Source organism: Ostrea edulis, chromosome 8, assembly GCF_947568905.1.
Source record: "Ostrea edulis chromosome 8, xbOstEdul1.1, whole genome shotgun sequence".
NCBI lineage: Eukaryota > Metazoa > Mollusca > Bivalvia > Ostreida > Ostreidae > Ostrea > Ostrea edulis.
Window position 1 is genome coordinate 14526671 of NC_079171.1, and position 20396 is coordinate 14547066.

The 20396-nt window shown below is 33.3% G+C and overlaps 2 protein-coding genes and 1 long non-coding RNA gene across 6 annotated transcripts in view; all 3 read left to right on the plus strand.

The window, feature by feature from the left end:
• LOC125661591 (receptor-type tyrosine-protein phosphatase alpha-like) overlaps nt 1–20396 on the plus strand; it is a 95585-nt gene that overhangs the window by 11348 nt on the left and 63841 nt on the right. For 2 of the 3 annotated variants that reach the window (XM_056146959.1, XM_056146960.1), the window contains exons 6-9: nt 1917–2051; nt 2501–2638; nt 3038–3178; nt 3545–3682. In XM_056146959.1, coding sequence (XP_056002934.1) covers nt 1917–2051; nt 2501–2638; nt 3038–3178; nt 3545–3682 — 552 coding nt within the window. The remainder of the gene's footprint in view (nt 1–1916; nt 2052–2500; nt 2639–3037; nt 3179–3544; nt 3683–20396) is intronic. The other variant, XM_056146963.1, reaches the window with a different exon arrangement.
• On the plus strand, nt 7809–11652 carry LOC130049429 (uncharacterized). The gene is made up of 4 exons (XR_008797923.1): nt 7809–8927; nt 9213–9323; nt 9612–9726; nt 11525–11652. It is a non-coding gene; the product is annotated as an uncharacterized LOC130049429 (long non-coding RNA).
• LOC130049428 (uncharacterized) lies at nt 14273–19883 on the plus strand. Of its 2 annotated transcripts, XR_008797922.1 has the most exons (5): nt 14273–14521; nt 16261–16337; nt 16694–16977; nt 17558–17644; nt 19744–19883. XR_008797922.1 is itself a non-coding variant. In XM_056146983.1 (4 exons), the coding sequence occupies exons 2-4, from the start codon at nt 16262–16264 to the stop codon at nt 17576–17578; spliced, it is 381 nt and encodes a 126-aa protein (XP_056002958.1). In that variant the 5' UTR covers nt 14273–14521; nt 16261; the 3' UTR covers nt 17579–18017. The 2 variants fall into 2 exon arrangements, 1 of the variants encoding a protein (XP_056002958.1); XM_056146983.1 differs by lacking the exon at nt 19744–19883 and having other exon boundaries at nt 17558–18017.

Below are 20396 nucleotides of genomic sequence, written 5' to 3' on the forward strand. Positions count from 1 at the left end.
TGCGAGTGAAAACGTTTCGAAGATGTATACATGAATATAAATGAAATTAATATCAATAAAGAAGTAGATAAGCTTACTTCAGTTGTGCTAAAGTAGAATCTGTCTAAAGCAATATAAACTGAATATGATACAATGTTGAGAACTACCAGCTATATGTACTTAATGTCTATTACTCGTGCCTGCTACGTCCAAATCAAAGACCACAAACCAGTTGGAATGCTAGTATTTAAAAATAGACCTTGCTTAGTCCGCAATTTAAAACCTGATTTAGACGTACGGGTGAAAGTTTGAGATACAATTATTTATTTACCTGAATACCAATTTGTTTATGAATGAACGGAAAGTAGTTTGGACTTAAAGTTTGACAAATACACACCTACTTTTTTTAACCGAAAACGTTTGCATATCACGACTGAAAATTATTACAACTGCTGCACGCAGAAAATTAATATTTACACTTTCTTTACATGTACATCATTTACAAATTTGATGCATACCCACGGCGTCGCGCTGAAAACATCAGATTGTACATTAACCGACGTGTATTCGTTCAATAAACCTGGAAATATCCTAACGGTATGGGAATAACTTGGCTACATGTATCTATCGACGGTCTCATTAGGATCTGGATTAGAATAGGTTCTCGGTACCCCTTGTTTGTCGTATCAGGCGACTAAATTGGCCAGTCCTTCGAATGAAACCGCAAAAATCAAGGCCCCGTGTCACAACAGGTGTGGCATGACAAATATTCCTCCCATCCCAAAGACCACAAGTGCTGACGATAGGCCTAAGTTTTACAGCCGTCACCGACAATGGTGACGTCTCCATGTGAGTGAAAAATTCTCGAGAAGGGTGTCCAACAATATACAATCAACCAATCAATCTAATCTATTGAAAGAAACTAAAGTTTTGAGGGTACTAGAGATGGCTCACTCTGACCACAGCCATATTAAACCGGAATACGATATCAACGCAGTTTTACAAGAAACACTTCACAAATGCAAAATATTCTTTATGTTACGGGAAATCATTGTATATCTTCCCCCCCTCCCGATAAGCAGATTTGGTGGAAAGTATATTATAATTAGAATTTAAAATTAGAAAAGAAATTGCAAAATATAGTAAATTTTCAAACTTTTCACTCCCATAGTATCATTTCAACCGCACAATTCAAATATCATTTCATTTTTAAGTGTTTAAATAAATCAGACACATGTATATACATGTACCTTAGGTATATCAAAAAAGCTTCAAACGCCTCTATCTGTTTCAGTGGTTCTGGAGAAAAATGTTGTTTTCGTGCCTTTGTTCTAAAACAACACCGCATATTATTTTTACTATTATACATTTCAAAATAGAGATCATTAATAACAAAAATAAATTAAATTAAAAAAAAACAGCATATCTACTGAGGTTTGCCTTCTGGTAATGTAGCGTTTATTGCAGAGGGAGTTTTTCATAACGTGTACTGGATTTCGTACATGCATGGTAAATTAACAAAATATCTACAACAATTATTGTTCGGTACTAGTTTTGACTAGTTCTCCAACAGAGAGCGGTTAACATTAATATACATGTAGAGGTAATTCAGTGTTAAACTAAAAGTCCCAACATTTTAATATCAACTGATCATGAAGATTAATCTATACAAAATATCATGTTTTCAATTAGAAGCTTTCACTTTGGTTTAGGTTTATTAATCTAATAAAAATTAATGAGTTCCATGAATTAATTTGTATTTCGGAAACAATTCCAACACACAAACAAAATCGCCCATTGAATTAGGTTACTCGACGTCAGTGAAATGCATGAACCAAAGTTGATTTGTGCTTTTCCTTTCTGAAATTGTGTATTCATATACTTTGTACAAAATGCTACAAGACGTCAATTGATTATATAATATGTTTATCTGACAGAATGTCCTGGTGGTTTCTATGGAAAGAATTGTGCTACATCATGCAATCCAAATTGTAGAGGTCATTGTAATAGATTTAATGGCCGGTGCGAGTCTAGTTGTAATCTGGGATGGAAAGGAACATCATGCGAGAAAGGTAACGTTTTTATTTTAGTTTATTTCAATACACATGTATGTAATAGAACAAAATTTAAAAATGTTTGCGCATTATTGATGGCAAAAAAAAAAGACAAAATTATTGTGGAAAATATATTGTTTTGTTTTTCATCATAGAGTTTGATTAATCAGAAAAGGGTATTGAAGCCGTAGATGACTATAATGATCAATAGTAGTATTTCATGAATATATATGTAATTGTTCATCTATAATCCCCAATATCCTCAGGATGTGCTACTTATATATTTCAAACAAGGGGAATTAAGAGTGTCGTTAATCATAGACTCATTGAATAAACTTTGATGGAAGGTGTTATATTCGCGATACTGATGAATTCTATATTCGCGGAAATATAAATGCAAACAAAACGTGTCCAAGCATTCAATGTAAATTACCATTATATGTAAGTAAATTTAATACTTATTACAGAATGTGAAGGGAGATTTTATGGAGAGAACTGTACACAACCCTGCGGTCAATGTCGGGATTTAGAACAGTGTCATCACATTAACGGAACATGTTTAAACGGCTGTGACAGAGGATATGAAGGCGGGAAATGTACTGAAGGTAAATGATTATACTAGATAACTGGGATCTCACAATGAAGATGAGGAAGCTTTATAGGAATTGTGTTGTCTGTCCGTCTGTCGTTCACCCCTTTCATTGTGACACGAGGGTTCTATTTGGTATTTCAATTAATAAACAACTACCCTTGTGTTTCCTTCATCAATAATGTATATATTAATTCCTTATGATAACAATTCTGGGATCTTGCTTAACAATAAAAAACCTATATAAAAATCGCGAATAACGTATTAAAATGTTGATGATCGAAGAAGTTGGACTTTCAAAAACGTTTGTTACCTTGTCGGTTGTGTTATTTACTTCAGTGATATGGCGTACTCAATTCCCATAATTGAAAATAACCATAACTCGGAATAATTCTCACATTTTCGTAATCGATAGGATGTCCAGAAAGTCGCTATGGTTACAACTGCCAAGAGAGATGTAACATTAACTGTGGAGACCCTGAGAGATGTGACAGAGTAACAGGACAGTGTCAGAATGGATGTCAGGCGGGGTGGAAAAATCACAAATGTGATTCAAGTAAAGAAATGTCATAATAAATTCATTTTGCACTTAACATTTGCTTTCATAAAGAAATGCACGAGTGCCTACCTACTTATCACATAAACTCTTTATATCATTATTTCATCATTGGTAATATATTTTTCACAGTTACGTACCGTACGATAACCAAAAATACATCAGTTTTTCAATATATTTTTCTTTTACCAATAATAATTTTTGCTTTTAATTTAGTTAAACTTTCATAGAATAATAAATGATTATTTGCCTGCATTTTACAGGAAACTATTTTTCGAAATCAGTTTTGATAATTGATTATCTCATTTCCATAAATAAGATTTATCCCTTTTTTGAATATACATGGATCTATCTTATTTTACAAAGAATGCGATGGCAATACATTTGGACTAGGCTGTAGTCAGTCATGTGGAGTTTGCTTGGGTAATGAACAGTGTCATCACGTAAACGGCACGTGCACCGAAGGTTGCGACAGAGGTTACGAAGGAATCAATTGTACACAAGGTAATTTAATCAATTTGGACATGTTGGGTTGTATGTGTTTGATCCCAAAAAAATTATTTATTATCTGTAACTGCAGAGAGATTAACAAAGCAGGGGTCTTAGTGATATTAAACAACATTTTGGCTGAACACTGAGGTCAACTGAAGTGTCATATATAGTTGATTGATTGACTGTTGTTTAACGTCCTTCTCAAGTATATTTCACTTATATGGAGACGTCACCACTGCCGGTGAAGGGCTGCAAAATTTAGCCCTATGCTCGGCGCTTATGGTCACTGAACAGGGAATAATCTTTATCGTGCTACACCTTTGGTGACACGGGACCTCGGTTTTTGCTGTCTCATCCGAAGGACCGCCGAATTTAGTCGCCTCTTACGACAGAGCAAGTGCGTACTGGGGACCTATTCTAACCCGCATCCCCACGGGACATATATAGTTGAGGATACCCATAAATGTTATATACATTTAGATAATATTACATAGAAGTGTGATTTAACCTGATATTACACATGTATGTGGTACAAGTGATATTACACAAGAGTGGGATATAACTAAAAATGTTCGGAATTATGATATGATTTGATATTACACAAAGCATTAATATAACTAATATCACACAGAATTGATATCAGATTCCAATGATCAGCTTCATTGTTGCAAGTGATGGGGAAATTACGAAATATGAAAAGGATCTTGAATTTATAAAATTTGATTAAATGAAGAATTAACTTAAACTTCAGGTCTGTGAATTTGGCACTCACGGAGCAGTGATACAACCACAAGGGTGAACGATTAATTTCCTACGCCCTGACAATTTTTCACAAAGACATATTACAAAGGGTATTGTGACTAGGAAAGAAGAAATTACAATTTATCAAAAAGTAATTTAACGAAAATGTTTAAATTTCGTTGAAAGGGAGGGGCATTTCTTTTTAATATATTACTTTACACAACTCTGATTGCAATTATATATAATTGTGATTTATAGGCATCTTTCCCATAAACACTAAATTAAATTTTCATTTGAGCCACCTGGTTCCACCTGTGGTGTTTTAAGTGTTTCCTGTTTCCTCTATTCTTAAGTTTGTGTTCTTTTTGCACATATTGTGATGAAGGACTGTTCTCTATGTTCCTGTCCACGCTTTTCATACCTTGTAGCGAATGTGTGATTCGTATAATCATTACTATATATACGAGGGACTTTTTCGATAACATTTTTTTCTGAATACCGTATTACATCCAAAATTGTTAGATATAATCAGACAATAAATGATTTTAATTGTATTGAAGAAAATTCATATCTTTTAAGATATATCGAAAAATATTTCAAAAATTAAACCCGAAATATGAGTTCACGTCGCATGGTAAAATGTTTGTTTTTACAAAAATGTATCAAATAAAATTAATTGTCAAATCTCTCAAAAATGGCACTGAAATAGAATAGAAATAAATAAAAAATAGAAATAGAATAAAAATGTATACCATCTAATAGAAAATTATTACATCATTTTATAAGCAAAGTTATGACATAATATGTCTAGGCATTTAACGGAAATCGATTACAGAGCGCAGGTAGTTTTCTTTCGTGAAGGTGAAACAAAATGAGGTCGCGGAAAATAACGGAGCAGTGAATGGCCATAAAATGTGTGCGTCTCCAGTAGAAACTGCTAAGAAGCTGGAAGATGCATAATATGTCAATAGTGAGTCGTGCTTTAGTGTATAAGTAATATATAAGATTTTTTGTGTTAGAGACAAATGAATGATTTGTGAAGAACTTGTCAAATGAATAAGCAACGCTTTGAAAAATGAAAATTATAGAATTTTATATTGGGGAAACAAGTAACCCGCTTCGAGCTCGTGTGCGGGTCCACAAACAGCAAATCCACAATCCGGAATACAGGCAAATTCAACTAAGTGAACATTTAGATGTTTGTGGACAAAAACAATTCAATATATTTCCATTTTACAAGTTTACAGGTGGAAGTGACATTCAGAGATGTGAAAAGGAAAAACATTTCATTAATATGTTCAAACCTATATATATATATATATATATATATATATATATATATATATGGAGAGAGAGAGAGAGAGAGAGAGAGAGAGAGAGAGAGAGAGAGAACTATATATATACACGAGAGAGACAGTCTACGTGATTTTCAAATGATACTCGTATATATCATTAAAGGTGAATTTATTTATTTCCATCTCATGAAATAATGATATATGATATAAAAGTAGTAGAACGTTTTGTAGAGTTTCATCTGAAATTGTGACCCCTTGAAAAACTATTGTTGACAAGGTTGAAGTCGAAGTGACAATTTCACATGTTACCCTATAAAACATGTAATGCTTTTTTTTTTGTTATAGTGAATGTTTAAAATACGGTGAACATTCTGTACAATTATTTTTGTTATACTATTGCCCGTCGGCATGCATTGTCAACCGTTCTTGTCAACCCGGAGGACGTAGTTTATGCGTGCAGTGGGGTAACAGTACCATTAATAAAGCGGTTCTATACCAATACAAGAAAACATATTAATTCTATCTGGAAGCTTCTAATTTGGTTTTGGTTTATTGTTCATAATGAAAACTAATGCCAGCTCCATGGATATTAATCCATTAAAAAACATATATTCAGTCCATTTAATTAGGTTACATGACGTCAGTGAAATGCATGTATCAAAGTTGATTAGACTTTTCCTTTGTCAAAATGTGTATGTATGTACTTTTGTTTTACAAAATGATAAATATTTTATTTGATTTTATAAAATTTTCTTCTGAAAGAATGCCCAAGTGGTCGGTATGGAATGAATTGTGACGAGACGTGCAAACCAAATTGTAAAAGTTGTAACAAATTTTATGGTATGTGCGAGTCGGATTGTCTTCCTGGATGGAAAGGAATATTCTGCGAGAAAGGTAATGTTTTATTTCTGTTTATTGTAGTATGTGATGTTGATGACTGTTCGTTATCTTCACCTTTCATGCATATTTACTGTAGTCATGCACGTAATAGAAAAAGAATAAAAAGTATATACACATTATTGATATATCCAAGAGACAAAAATCATGGTAGAAACTCTGAACTGTCCTGTTTGACGGCAGATAAAACGATTGGCGTTTTACCAATATTCATATATGGAAATAGGGAAAAGTAAACACAGCCTGTAAAGATAGAGGCAAATTTCTTTTTGATGGGCCTTTATTCGTGTTATAATTCTTGGTAGTTTTCATATTACAATAAAATGAAATTGGGACATGTTGCGCGGATTTCTTTAAAATTAGCGACAAAAGGTCGTCGCTGAAAGCGATCAACGCGCGTCGCACAATAAAGTAGTGAAAACTATGTGTATGTCCTCTATTGGTAATTGAATACTTTTTGATACAATTATACAATATACACATATGTATGAAATAATCAACCAGGTATTCTCTCTCTTTTTTAAAAGTATAAAATCAATATTGGTAAATAACAGTTACAGTTACACCACCTACTTGCAACTCAATAAAACACCTAGTGAGAATGTTATATCGGTAGAGTGAATTTAACAAAAAAATAATAAAATACTTCAAATTTAGATATAAACGCTATGCAATATTTGTTCGGAATGATAATAACTTTTTTCTGCCAAACAAGGAAAACAAAAACAAATGAAGTCTGCATATTTTATATACTTTTTTTCCGTGATCCGGATCGCGGCCGCGTGGTTTTCTGAAAGTGTGCACGGGCAACTTACGTGTTTCCAATTCAACGAAAACAACACAGCAAACGCTATTTTACATCTTCAAAACGACCTGATGTCAGATGAAGCAGATGCCCTGGATATTCTGTTGCAGGATGACCCAAACGATCATGGATTCAGTATAAATATGTAAGTTGATGTGGTCACATAAGCCCACTAGAAAAAAGAACGTTCGTGGTTATGTCATGTTATAAAAAAATAATATATGAACCGCGATTTGATGCCATAATTTGTCGTTTCATGAAAGAAAACATTTATATTTTATTATATTTAAACCAAGTGTATACCACCCGATTGTTTATGAAGAGCAGAATATACCTGACATCAATTAATCTGTACTGCCCGGCATTAATCAGTCTGAGCCCCCCCCCCCCCCCCAATTTCTTGATCTTTCTTTAACTGACGCGCGAGTGTAAGAGGAGGTCAGATTTAGTGTACGGTGAGAAGGGGGTGTTGTTTTTTTAAATCAGACTGGACATTCATAACCACTGGTGCGGAGGCTATTTTCCAAGACTTTTCTGTGTTTATAAAAGACTATCTTTCTATGGAAAGAAAACACAATCTGCTAGAAAAGCACATATTACTTTATTGTATTATTGTAATAATAGAATTTATTACCGTAATTTGAGTTTTTTTCTTCACATTGTAACATAAATGAAAATGAAATCATAGTTCGGGACAAAAGGTCGGGGAGGGGGTAACATCAATCAAAGTCTGGTTATTCCAGGCTATTGAAAAAGCATATTAATTTCTCTTTTATCTTATATACACATAGTAGTTTATGACCATACATTACATGTGATCCATGCATGTTGGTGTGCTATGAGCTGATGGGCATGTGTCCACTTCTTGCCTAGATTTTCTCTAATTTCGACAAAATCCACACCTCATCATAGTACTATGCCAGGGGATTTAGAACTGTGTATAATGAAGAACCAATTCAATCTTACTTTAAATCTGGGACCATTCAATTTCCTTCGGAGTTACAGTATTTTCGTTGGACCGTGTTTGCTGTAACCTGAATTTCTTCAGTATTTGTCCCCATGTATATGCTAGGCGTAATGCTAACACCTCCATGATACATATCTTTTTTCAATACGTACACTGCTACAATCGCAATGTATAATGAAATATTCCATTCATTTCTAACACATATATTTAGTCCCTTACCAAATGACACTGCCAATATAGTGCATCCCTATCCTAAACTAAATATGACCAGTACTTTTGTGAGAAACTATCCCTTACTATCATGCAGGTCTTATTTTGCTTCAAAATATCAACCAATAATTCTTAATTAGCATTAAATTTAACATTTTTTCATCTTTAAAAAGGTTATTGACATCCCAGTCTTTAGTGGGAAGCTTCCAGGTATCTTCTGCTAACTGAGAGTCTACTGGGAAATCCAGACATGTATTGGAAGTATGTTGATGGGGAGGACCAGGGACACCTGATCCAAGAACTGTGGCATTTCATTCGGAGTGATAACCTGGCATTCAGTTGGTATGGCTATTTGAGGTTGAATATAAGGTTAAATTCGTATACATTTAGCTTACATTCAAATGAATCCAGGTAATACATTCACAAATAGAATCATGGCATTATGGTACACTGATATGCGTGTACCATTTTACTGTTTATCGTTGCATTCCTAGATATAACATTCAATACAAAAAGGAGACAAAATACGTAAAATCATTATTCTGTTTCTAATTATAAGATAAGTATTTTAAATGCTGATAAATAAGGTATGATGGCCAATACTGATCATTTGCAATTTCCTTTCAGATATGGGACCCAATTATTCAGAGAACTGCAAATTTTATGCTGAGATGGTCATATCTAGGGGAGGGATTGGCAAGGAAGTTTGAAGTCTGTCACTGAAGAAGAACTGTACAGGTATTACTAGTTTTAAAGTACCGATAGTGTAACAGTGATTTTCAGTTTAAATAAAATGCATTTTAATAAGAAAACCTTTACCAAAATTAATCTGGCTGTGCATCTAGCACATTTTTTTTTAAATGTGTACTACAAGTGTCCCTGCTAAAATTTCAAAAGTAATTAAACGCATAATTTTCAGAGCGTCTTGATTATAGAAAACATTTACAGAGCCAATTAAGTGTTCAAAAGCTCTGAGAATACATCAGTATTTGGGGCTAACTAAAAGGAAATCTTTTTTCTCTCCAGATTTTCGGGCATTATCTGCTGAAAGGTTCCCGTCGATAAACAGAAATTGATCAACCCATGTTCCTATGAGAACAACACAGTATCAAGGATGATGTCTAGAAATAGGTTTTAAGAGGTTGAATATAAAAAGAACATTTTTGTTAAATATAATGCAAGTACATTTAAATTTAGTAATTGAAAGTAAGTACTTGAACATTCGTATACATTGAACTTGGGTAGGAAAACCGGACAGTGCTTTTTCCATAACATTTGATATAATAATGTGTTGATTAGCAACCAAATATATTTGAATCTAAAAGATTATTTTAGATTTTAACAGTAAAGATTTTTGTTTTATATATTTGCATTATTCATGCTATTTAGTGAAACATAATGTCAAAACGTCAGATCATTAGAAAAGATGAATAGTATATAAAGTACGAAATTTCCATTTTATGACCTTGGACCTTAATTCTCTTCATTACATTTTTTGTTAGAAACCTTTTAAAATGATTTAAGATCTAGATTTTTAAGATAATGTGACACATACTAATGATCATGCAATGTAATTATGCTCAAATTGTGTCGAATGGATATAGGAAGGCAAGTTATCGTCAAAATTACACCATGACTGTTATTACTTAGCAACCAAAAATATGTTTGTCCAAAAAAATTATTAATTTGATTGTGATGTTTTTGTAGTATTTTAAACGACACATCAGCTCATTCATTTAGACTTTCCTATTTTGGACTCACATCTAATGCGAGGGGTCATAATATATTTATTCCAGAGGGGAAAAAAAGACCGCAAAATTGTGCACTTAAGTGACCTTTGACCCCGTATAACTCTTTGGAGTTATGGAACAAACTTTATAGAAAAAAAGTTCCCTGTCCAATTTTTAACAAAATTATATGCCACATGCCTACCTAAAATGGTGATGCATGCAGATGTAACTCGATTTAAAAATATCGTCATTTAATATAAGATTTACAATTGTGGTAGAGGCATTCCTGCTCTAAATCACTATGCATTTAGTTTTTCTTAACCCTTTCTCTGACTCCAGAGCGGGGACAAACTTGATATTTGTTTTAAACATCTAATTAATATCTTCTTTAATGCTTTTGACACTAAATGGAAATAAAATGGATATTTAGAAGGAGTAGGTAGTCCATGACCAAAATCATCATGATCCTAGAGGGTAGGGGTTTGGATCCAGGGTGGAGCTAAAATCATTATGACAATTATTCTTTTGGTGATTTGAAAGATGTTTAATGTGTATATTTAAGGAAAAGCAGAAAAGAATTGTGAATTTCACAACCTACGTCTAATGTAGTTATATTGCGTGTTACTGTTGCACATTGTATATTAGGCAAAGCCTTTAATCAGTGTTTGCACAGGGGATGCAGGTTTTAAGAACACATCTTGTTCTATACTGTTGCTGAATATTAAAATTTAGCTTAGATATGTAAAGCAGGATATAATCCCGTTGGGATACGGGTTAGAATACGACCTCAGTATTCATTGCTTGTCGTAAGAGGCGACTAACTGGGGTGATCCTTTGGATGCTTATAACTGATACTCATATGACCAATAAGGAATGTGGACCTCTTGTTTTCTTCATATAGTTTGATTAGTCCGAAACATTATAGAAAACCGTGGATGACCACAATGTTTATCATTTCATGGATATATATGTAATTGTTTATTTATGCACCACAAGATCTGCTAGATTTGCACGTTATATACAGTGAAGAAGGGGATTTACTCGTGTTCTAAATAACAAACTCTCTCATTTGAATCTCGTTCAAAGGGGATATTTTTGTGATGCTGCTATATTCGATATTTGCTGGAAATATTAATGCAAACAAAACATTTCCAAACATTCAATGTAAATGACCAATATACATATAAGTAAATTAAATACTTATAACAGAATGTGACGGGAGATTGTATGGAGAGAACTGTACACAACCCTGCGGTCAATGTCGGAATTTAGAACCCAGTCATCACATTAACGGAGCACTGCGACAGAGCATATCAAGGCGGGAAATGTACTGAAGGTGAATGATTATACTAGTTACTGGGGTTCCTCATGGAAGACGTGAAAGCTCTGTGGAATTCACATGTCCCTTTCTTCCGTCTGTCCGTCATCACTATCATCAAGACACGATGTCTTGAAAAGTTTTCTCCTTACATTTTACATATTGTATACAAAGGTAAAGTAGTTGATCCATAAGGGTAACATTTGTAGGTTTTGGAGTCAAAAGGTAAAAGGTCAATGTCACAGATCTTTCATTTATAAATCCATGGAGTCTTCATTATGACAAGATAAATTGAAATGATTTCAACATAGACCGTTCAGTTCGTATACAAATATAGTTGGTGATTAAGGAAACTCACCATTACATACATTTTGTCGAGCAGTCAAGAGTTAAGGTCATAGCAGAACTTCAAACCAATTTTATTCTCTTTTATTGTAACATAATATCTTGGAAAATTTCCTGTTCGACCAAAATGTGGTTGTTTATCTAATGTTGTTTATAACGCGTTTTGTTTTCAACAGATATCGCATTTTATCACAGATATCACGTTTTATTATAGATATCGAATGAGTGTCTACTTTTACAAACATCGCATTTTATCATAGATATTGCGTTTAATTAGAGATATCACATTTTATCACAGATATCGCGTTTTATTACAAATATCGTATTTTATCACAGATATCACGTTTTTTACAAATATCACATTTTATCACATATATCGCGTTTTATCACAGATATCGCATTTTATTACATATATCATGTTTTATTATAGATATCGAATGATCGTCTATTTTTCGCATGGATCTAATATACTTAAAGCTTATAAATGTCATCGTTGCCAACTGTTTTAGTAAAAATTAGATTGATTTAGTTATTTGTATGAACACAAAGTTTCAAAGGAAAATATAAATGGACATTTTAAAACAATCGCTTTTAAAGTGCTTGAATGCATTAAACCATTAAACGGGCATTATTTTCTTTCAAATAACTGTGTTTTGTACAGAAATAGAAGTTCGGTTTTGGATTGCAAACTTTCTTGATATCTATTCTTCATTTATCAGACAAAAACACGTTGGCATTGACGGTCCTGGCCGGAACACTGTTTGATAATATATAATCTATAGTCTATTTTTGTCCCTAAAATGGAAGTCAATTTCTTATTGGCTGGATGAGTGGAACAAAGACGAATAAAATCCTGTTGCCAGGATATTATCCTCCTTGAAATAAATACATTTAAAATGTATAAATGTAATTTCCCGTAATACTTCATACGTTATATCATGATAATGATCTCGGTTAAGGAGTGAATAAAACTTGGCGCTTTTGACGTCAGACGTGTATTTATAACATCAGGGTGTTAAGTCCTATTTATTCCTATATTTTCCTATAAACTTGAAGGATCCTGTATTTTCTCTAGAAGTCATCACAATCTCTATACAGCCCTATGTATCTCAAAAATGACAGGCTACAATATTGCACTATCTCTGAGGCAGTGTGCAGTATATCTGGCATTTAATGAAAGGCCGTACTTTTACGTATCCCGTTTTAAATTTTAAACACCGACTAGAAAGTTCCGGTTATAACTTCTTTGTCTGATGTTTGTAGTTTACGAGAACTGTACGAGTCAAATTTAGCATTCAAATGTGAATTTTCAGATATATTTACCATGATTATAGTGTAAAGTCCTCACTAGCTCCAATGGTACAAAGCAATGTAATATCTACACTGATCTCTAAAAGGTTCATATCATGCAATCTAAGCCTGAACAAGTTAAAAATCATACATAGGCGTGACCCTCAGAGTGGAATTCAAACTGTTTTTAGTGAGTTTGTGTTTGGTTCAAAACCCAGAATTACAAAGTCTCAGAAATCATCAGCAAAGTTGTTGAATATTTCAACTCTTCTTCGTAAGTCCTTTCAAGAAACCAAATTATTTGTACATGAGCTAATCTACATGTATGTTACACTACATTTATTTTTAGTAGTATGTATGTATTTTTATGTATGATATGATAGACAGCAAAATAAATCAATAAAAATAACAAAAAACAATTGTGAGAAAAAGGAAGGGGTGGGGGTGCCAACAATTTATTTTCGTTGGATACGATATACTAATATTTTTTCAACCAATGAAAAAGCATTTAACATATAAAAATTCCGATGATAACCTACATAGCTGCAAGTAAATTTGAGATATTATGAAATATCACAGGCATTTTGAAAATATAAAATTTGACTAACTAAAGAAAGTGTCTGTAAATTCGGCACCCATGGAGTAAGATTTCATTCACAAAATTGAGCGTTTAATTTCATACGCCCTGTCAATGTTGATAAGGCATATATATTACATATGGTATTGGAACTTACAATTGATCAGAGAGTACGATAGTCATCGAAAAAAATTGGTTAGATTTCAGTTAGTTAGTTTCATTGTAAGGGAGGCGTATTTATATTAATAGATTATTTTACATAAGTCTGATTGCACTTCCATATTATTGTACTGTAAATCTTATGAATCCGTATCATAAACCATGCGTTTTTCTCTGAGGCAGTTGATACCATCACTGGTGTTTTTAGGGGTTCGTGTTTCTCCCTGCACTTATTTTTATTTTTATTTTATGGGTTTCGTTTTAGATTCATCACTGTTTGCTATCTTCATCATCACATTGTCTTCATTATAGCAAGTATTTTCACTTATTGTCATATCGCCTCCCTGAAGGTTTTACTCCGTCAAATACGGTACTGTGTCCATTACTTGTTTTAATTTAAAATTACGTCTTCTGTTTAGGGTGCGCCTGGACGTTCTTTGGTTATAACTGCAATGAAACGTGCAGCATGAGATGCTTCAATCAAACATGTGGCACTGTGACCGGATCATGTGTACAGGTAGGTGTGATTTTACACATCAGATTCGATGACAACGTGTTGTCCAAATTGCTGGAGCTAAGAATTAAACTAAATTACTTTGAATTTATAAATAACTTTGAGAACCCAAACTAAATTAAACGATATATGTGGATTCCATACTGAGGCTGCAATATTCCGGGGTTGATTAAGGTGGCTTACCACACCTTGAAAGATTTTAACAAATCAGCACGGGGTGATTCAATCTTGAAATATATGATAATATATAATAATATGCGATGTTAGAGAGAGAGAGAGAGAGAGAGAGAGAGAGAGAGAGAGAGAGAGCAAATAAACATGATTAATCTGAATAACACAATTATGCCACATACTTTATTATTTATACTTCATTTAAGCCTAAACATAATCATACTATTCACCTAGATGCATGCTGCATCCAGGTTCTTTTCAGGACCTTTTGAATGTTTTCATTTAAGCGAACAAACAGGAACATAAAAATACAGTCGACGACGCTCCGATTATAGGTGGGGTCGCGGCGGCTGTCATTTTATGTATCGCTGTTGTTTTAGTTGTGATCGTGTTCAGAAGGTAAACTTGTTACATTTATTTTATTTGTAGACACAAAACAATTTCTCTAACAGAGCGATATCAATTTTGCAAAAATATTTTCTTACTGCGTTTTAATGGAATATAAATTCATCTAGCCAATAGTTGTTTATTGTATGAAACGTGAAGATAACGAACAGTGATCAATCTCATAACTCCAATAAGCAATGCATGGAAGATATTTTCATCCAAATTTGATGATGAGAGTCTCTATTGTAATTTCATATATCATTTGATGTACAAGTATATCGAACAATATTGAGACATAGAGAAAAAAACTCTTCCATTCCGTAGCCCAGATTGTGTTACTAAATAATCATTGTATGGAGTATCTAATGAAAAACAAAGTAGTTTAAATGGCATATTTATTATCATGACTTAATAACCCAAGATCAAACAAATGGAATAATAAACCAAAAAATACAAAATTATTTGGCTGGTACAAATTAATGCGAACTGAGCAAATGAATATGTAAATTACACAAATTGGTCCAAGCCAATAGCGCATGTAACACAGAAGAACAGGGTACGATTGTATACATTAAAAAGGTTCAACAATTTCCTCTGTTTCAAATGTGTTTTAAATTAAACTTGATCAGCTGATTGTTTTCAGTAACTTAAATATATTCCAAGTATGCTACATAGACTTAAATCAAAAATTGTTGCTGATTCCATAGCATTATTACGGCATGAAAAATACTTTTCCCGCCTTTTTTTTACCAAAAAGAGCTTGATTTCATTAATTTCGTTAATTTCATTCAGATTATTGCTTAGGAATAGGTGTGTCTGTCTTTTGAGCAAAATGAAATTACAATGTAATATATATCTTGTGTGTTAACAGAAGATGTAAAATGTAGTTGAATATAAATTTGCTCGACGCATGGTCTGTATGTTTTCTGAAAGGAAAAGCCCCATAATTTTATGAATTTTTTCATTGATTTTGGAATTTGTGAAATTTGATGCAAATTCCATGCTTGTGCGGTCTAACGCAAAGTAATTTTGGATCAAATTAAACGTAATTTCAGTTTGCATATATATTCCTTATATGAATGCCATATTTTGGGTATCCTACTGAAATCATCCATTTTCTGGGTCAGATGACTGTAGAAACTGTACCTGCTTCTTTGATATGTACATGTATATGATATTTCTAGAATGAGGTCAATTAAAACAAGAAATGATCCACCTCCTCAAGACATACTTCCAACGGAAACAGCTGGAAATTTATGTCGTAAGAAAATGTTTCGTTTCTAAATATGTCTATACATGCACATCTACAATATATAGAACCATTGATCAAATAACTCCCTTTTTCCAAATGCCAGTTTGATTAACTTTATTTTCCTTTACTAGTATCACTGAAAACAAAGTATCGGAAATTAAAGTGTTTTATCATTATAATTATGTTTGATATATAAAAACAATAAGATAGCTTTACATAAAAGGGAAACTGTACTATCAACGATATACAGGGATTTGCCTGTATTAAAGTATATATAGAACATTCTTGACTATTTGACTCTGATCAAACGAATTATAGATCAAATGCACCGTTTCTCAAATTAGCAATGATTATATTTTCTGTAGAGAACAACGACAGAGTAGGTCAAACTTTCACCAACATCTACGATAATCTGGATCCAAAAGATAAGCTCATCTCAAAACCGGAAAGGAAATCAACTCCTGTCACAAACGCGAAGAAATACGAAACCAAGGCTGATTACGACACTGATGACGAAGGCGTAGAGAATCCCTATGGTGATCTGTATATAAATGAAGAAACCATAGCTGATGTTCCCGTCAGTCCGGTGGAGAGAGTTGTTGCCGAAAAAAAGAAAGACGAAGAGGATGGGTTTAAAAGAAAATATGCTGTAAGTTATGGTGATTATATCCCGGAAGCAGATTGAAGATTAAACTGTACGTACAAGAAATGAAGTTGCTATTCAAATGAAAACAGCTTTACACTCATGGATATTTGATTTACTTTTCTTTTATTGAGAACATACTTTCGACATGTAATAACGTGCCTCTCCGTGCACGTTTCTATGAACCATGATAAATGATATTTCAGAAATGGATTTCATTGATGAAAATACATGAGGGCATGGCTTTTCATGAATGAAATTGATTGATTATATTTACTTTTCACTTTCAATTCTGTCGGAATTTTCTCAGTTGTTGAATAGTCGTATTGTTTTTATCAAGATTCGTATGCAATTTAGTATTGTTCACATTCAAGAGGATATGACTATAATTTCAATTGGAAAATATATTGAAGATGATAACATAGGAAATTTAATTATTTCTAGACGAATGACTTTAGTGTAAAATCATAAAAGTTACTTTAAACAGAATCCTGTGTATGATTCATGTACATTGCTCATAATATGACGTCTCAGCCATACCATATTAACAAGAACAAATTCTAATTATCTGTTATCCTTCCTGTAGATGTTGCCGTACGGTGAATAACACCAGTGTGATGCCGGAAAGTGACCTGAAAACATGCCAAAAACAGATTTAAAACAACTTTCCCGTGTATGTTTTCATGATTATATTTGTAATGATAGAATCCCTGCTTTATAGATTAACTGCATTACATATAAATATTTTCTATTTCTGCACAAGACTAGCAGGTAATATAAAAGCAACTAGAAATGTGGGACCTGAACTTTATTCTGTCCTCATTCTCCTGGAATGATTATGTGCCATGGAGCGCAAATCTTACCTGTTTTAGAACTTTTATAGTGACCTTGAATATGTTAGTATTGAACATTAATAGCGATCGGCTCTTCATCATATTGCACAACGGTGTTGAATGAATATTTTTTGGAAAATTGTAACTACTTGTTCAAATATAACTTCGACGTTGGCCGAATCCCTGTAATATAAACTTGCAAGGAACACCTTCAGGGGCTTTATGAAACAGAAATTGTCCTAATGTCCAAGCAAGAGCTAGCCTGATATCCAAAAAAATGCGGTGCAGCTGTTCGCTGTCTTGGTTCTGAAATATATAAAAACAAACATACCGGTTAAATTGCTAGAATCAGTTCATACTCACATTTTAAACGAATCCAACACTACAGCAATTTAAATTAGACAAAGGTATTAATTATTTTACCAGGTCACTAACATTGAACTGCCTATGGATGTTAATGAAATAGATATGAAGATAAAAACTCGTGTTTCAATTGAGCATTTTAACAATGAAATAGTCTAATGATTTCTATTATAGTTACACAAAACCTTTGTTTTGTTGTTTACGATATCTCACACACCTTCGATTCTATTCTCTTCTCGCGCAGTTTCTCATAACCTGCTGTCATATTTACAAAATGTTCCTAAAAAGCGTCCTAAAAATGTTCTTAAGAAATAGCTTTGGAAATTTTTAGTATTTTCACACGATAAACATAGGCATGTAAATCTAATTTCACTTGGGATTCTCCTACATTAAGACGTCCTAAGTGCCGTTTTGATAGTCTTATGGCAGAAAGAAGAATGACATCTAGGAAAATGTAAAAAAGAAAATTCTACATTTAATCAAGATTCCTAACATTATGAAAAACTTATAATGATATTATCTAATAAATTGACATGCTTTGTAAAAGTTTATATCAAAAGAAAACTTGATGGATCTGAATATACTAAATCATAGTAAGTCAATTTTATACTGTTGTGTAGTCCTTTATGAATTCAAAATTTCTGAGCCATGAAAAGCGCGCAAAATGTGTCCATGAATCTTACCAGCACTATTCTATTCATTCACAAAAATTTGTCCTGTCTGTGTATAGGCACGTAGTATCGTTTTTGTCAATGTGTGGAGAGAAATTTGTGCAGTGTAGTTTACTTGACCAATATTTTCAACAAGTAATAATTAGAAAGATGCTTTGCTCGATCTTCAAATTCCTGAATCATAGGAAAAGGGAGGAAAGAGAAGGACGTTTAAGGTATTCATCAATTAAAACTGTCTCTTAATATATATATGTCAATTTATAACTCCCAAGCGTACATCCCTTCTAATTCAATGCTGCCATCAAATGTAAGTGGCAGTCGCCAAATCTATTCATTTTCATATCAAAATAATCGATAGTGATCATTGTCACAATTCTACGTACCGGGTGCATACATGCATGATGAATTAGGCAATTGTGCAAAATACATGCATGTTTCGGCCAATTGATGTGAATCAGTAGGCATGACAATGAGTGTATTTTTTCATCAATAAGACACCCAGTCTCGCTTTTTTTAATATTCCTAAAACACTTGGTCCTCCAATACTATGCAGATCACCAAGAACTGCATGGAGGCTGCCAATTGCATGAAACCGTGATGCACCAATGACCTGCAATGAAACATGCTCTAGCCATGGATGATCTTTTTTTCTAAAATGATAGAGTTTTCATCAATGTGAGTCGACAATGATAACCAGTATTTGAAGAAAATAAATATATAGAGTTTTTATATCAAAAATGTATAGAGGAAGTGTGAATATATTTTTTAAATAAAATTAGCGAATGGTAAAAATAAAGGTTTTTGTAATCTTTTTGCATTCAAGTTACGATAAGAAAGAGGATTATTCCTTAATACCTAAGTGTTCTATATTTGTGTTTCCACTTTCTATGTTTATTATATTTAAGGGAATTGACGTAAAGAATGGATATATTGCTTCACAAGGTAAACATTATATATATCATGGACACCATACCAACTCGCATACAACCACTGCCGGTTACGGGGGTCGAGCTTGGGTCACAGTGGTGAGAAGCGAGAGTGCCACATGGACACCCTGCACGTGTAGATTTATGTTTTTCACTGTCAGCTCAAAATGTTCCGCGTTGTCACACAATATCACTACACCTCCTGGCCGGATCACGGGACTCCGAGTCCGCTCAATTTGGTTGTTTTCCACAATCACGTGTCACGGACGAAACCCAATCAAAAGCAAGCACCAATTGCAGTACACTGCAGGTAATACAAAAAAGTTCCTTCAAGTTTGGTAAAGACGAGATGAAATGAAAGGAAACGTTTTGATAAATTTTCATATTGACTTGATATTTTTCAGTGCCGGGATAGGGCGGACTGGCACACACATCGCCCTGGATGCTTTGTATAAAGCCGGCAAGGCAACAGGCAAAATCAATGTAGCGGAATACGTGAAGACAATGAGGGCAAATCGAATGAACATGGTCCAAACCTATGTAAATCAACCTTAATTTTCTTATACACCTTAATCATGGATACCGTATAGCGGTTTTTTTCCGCGGAGTGATAAATTTGGTTTATTTTGTCG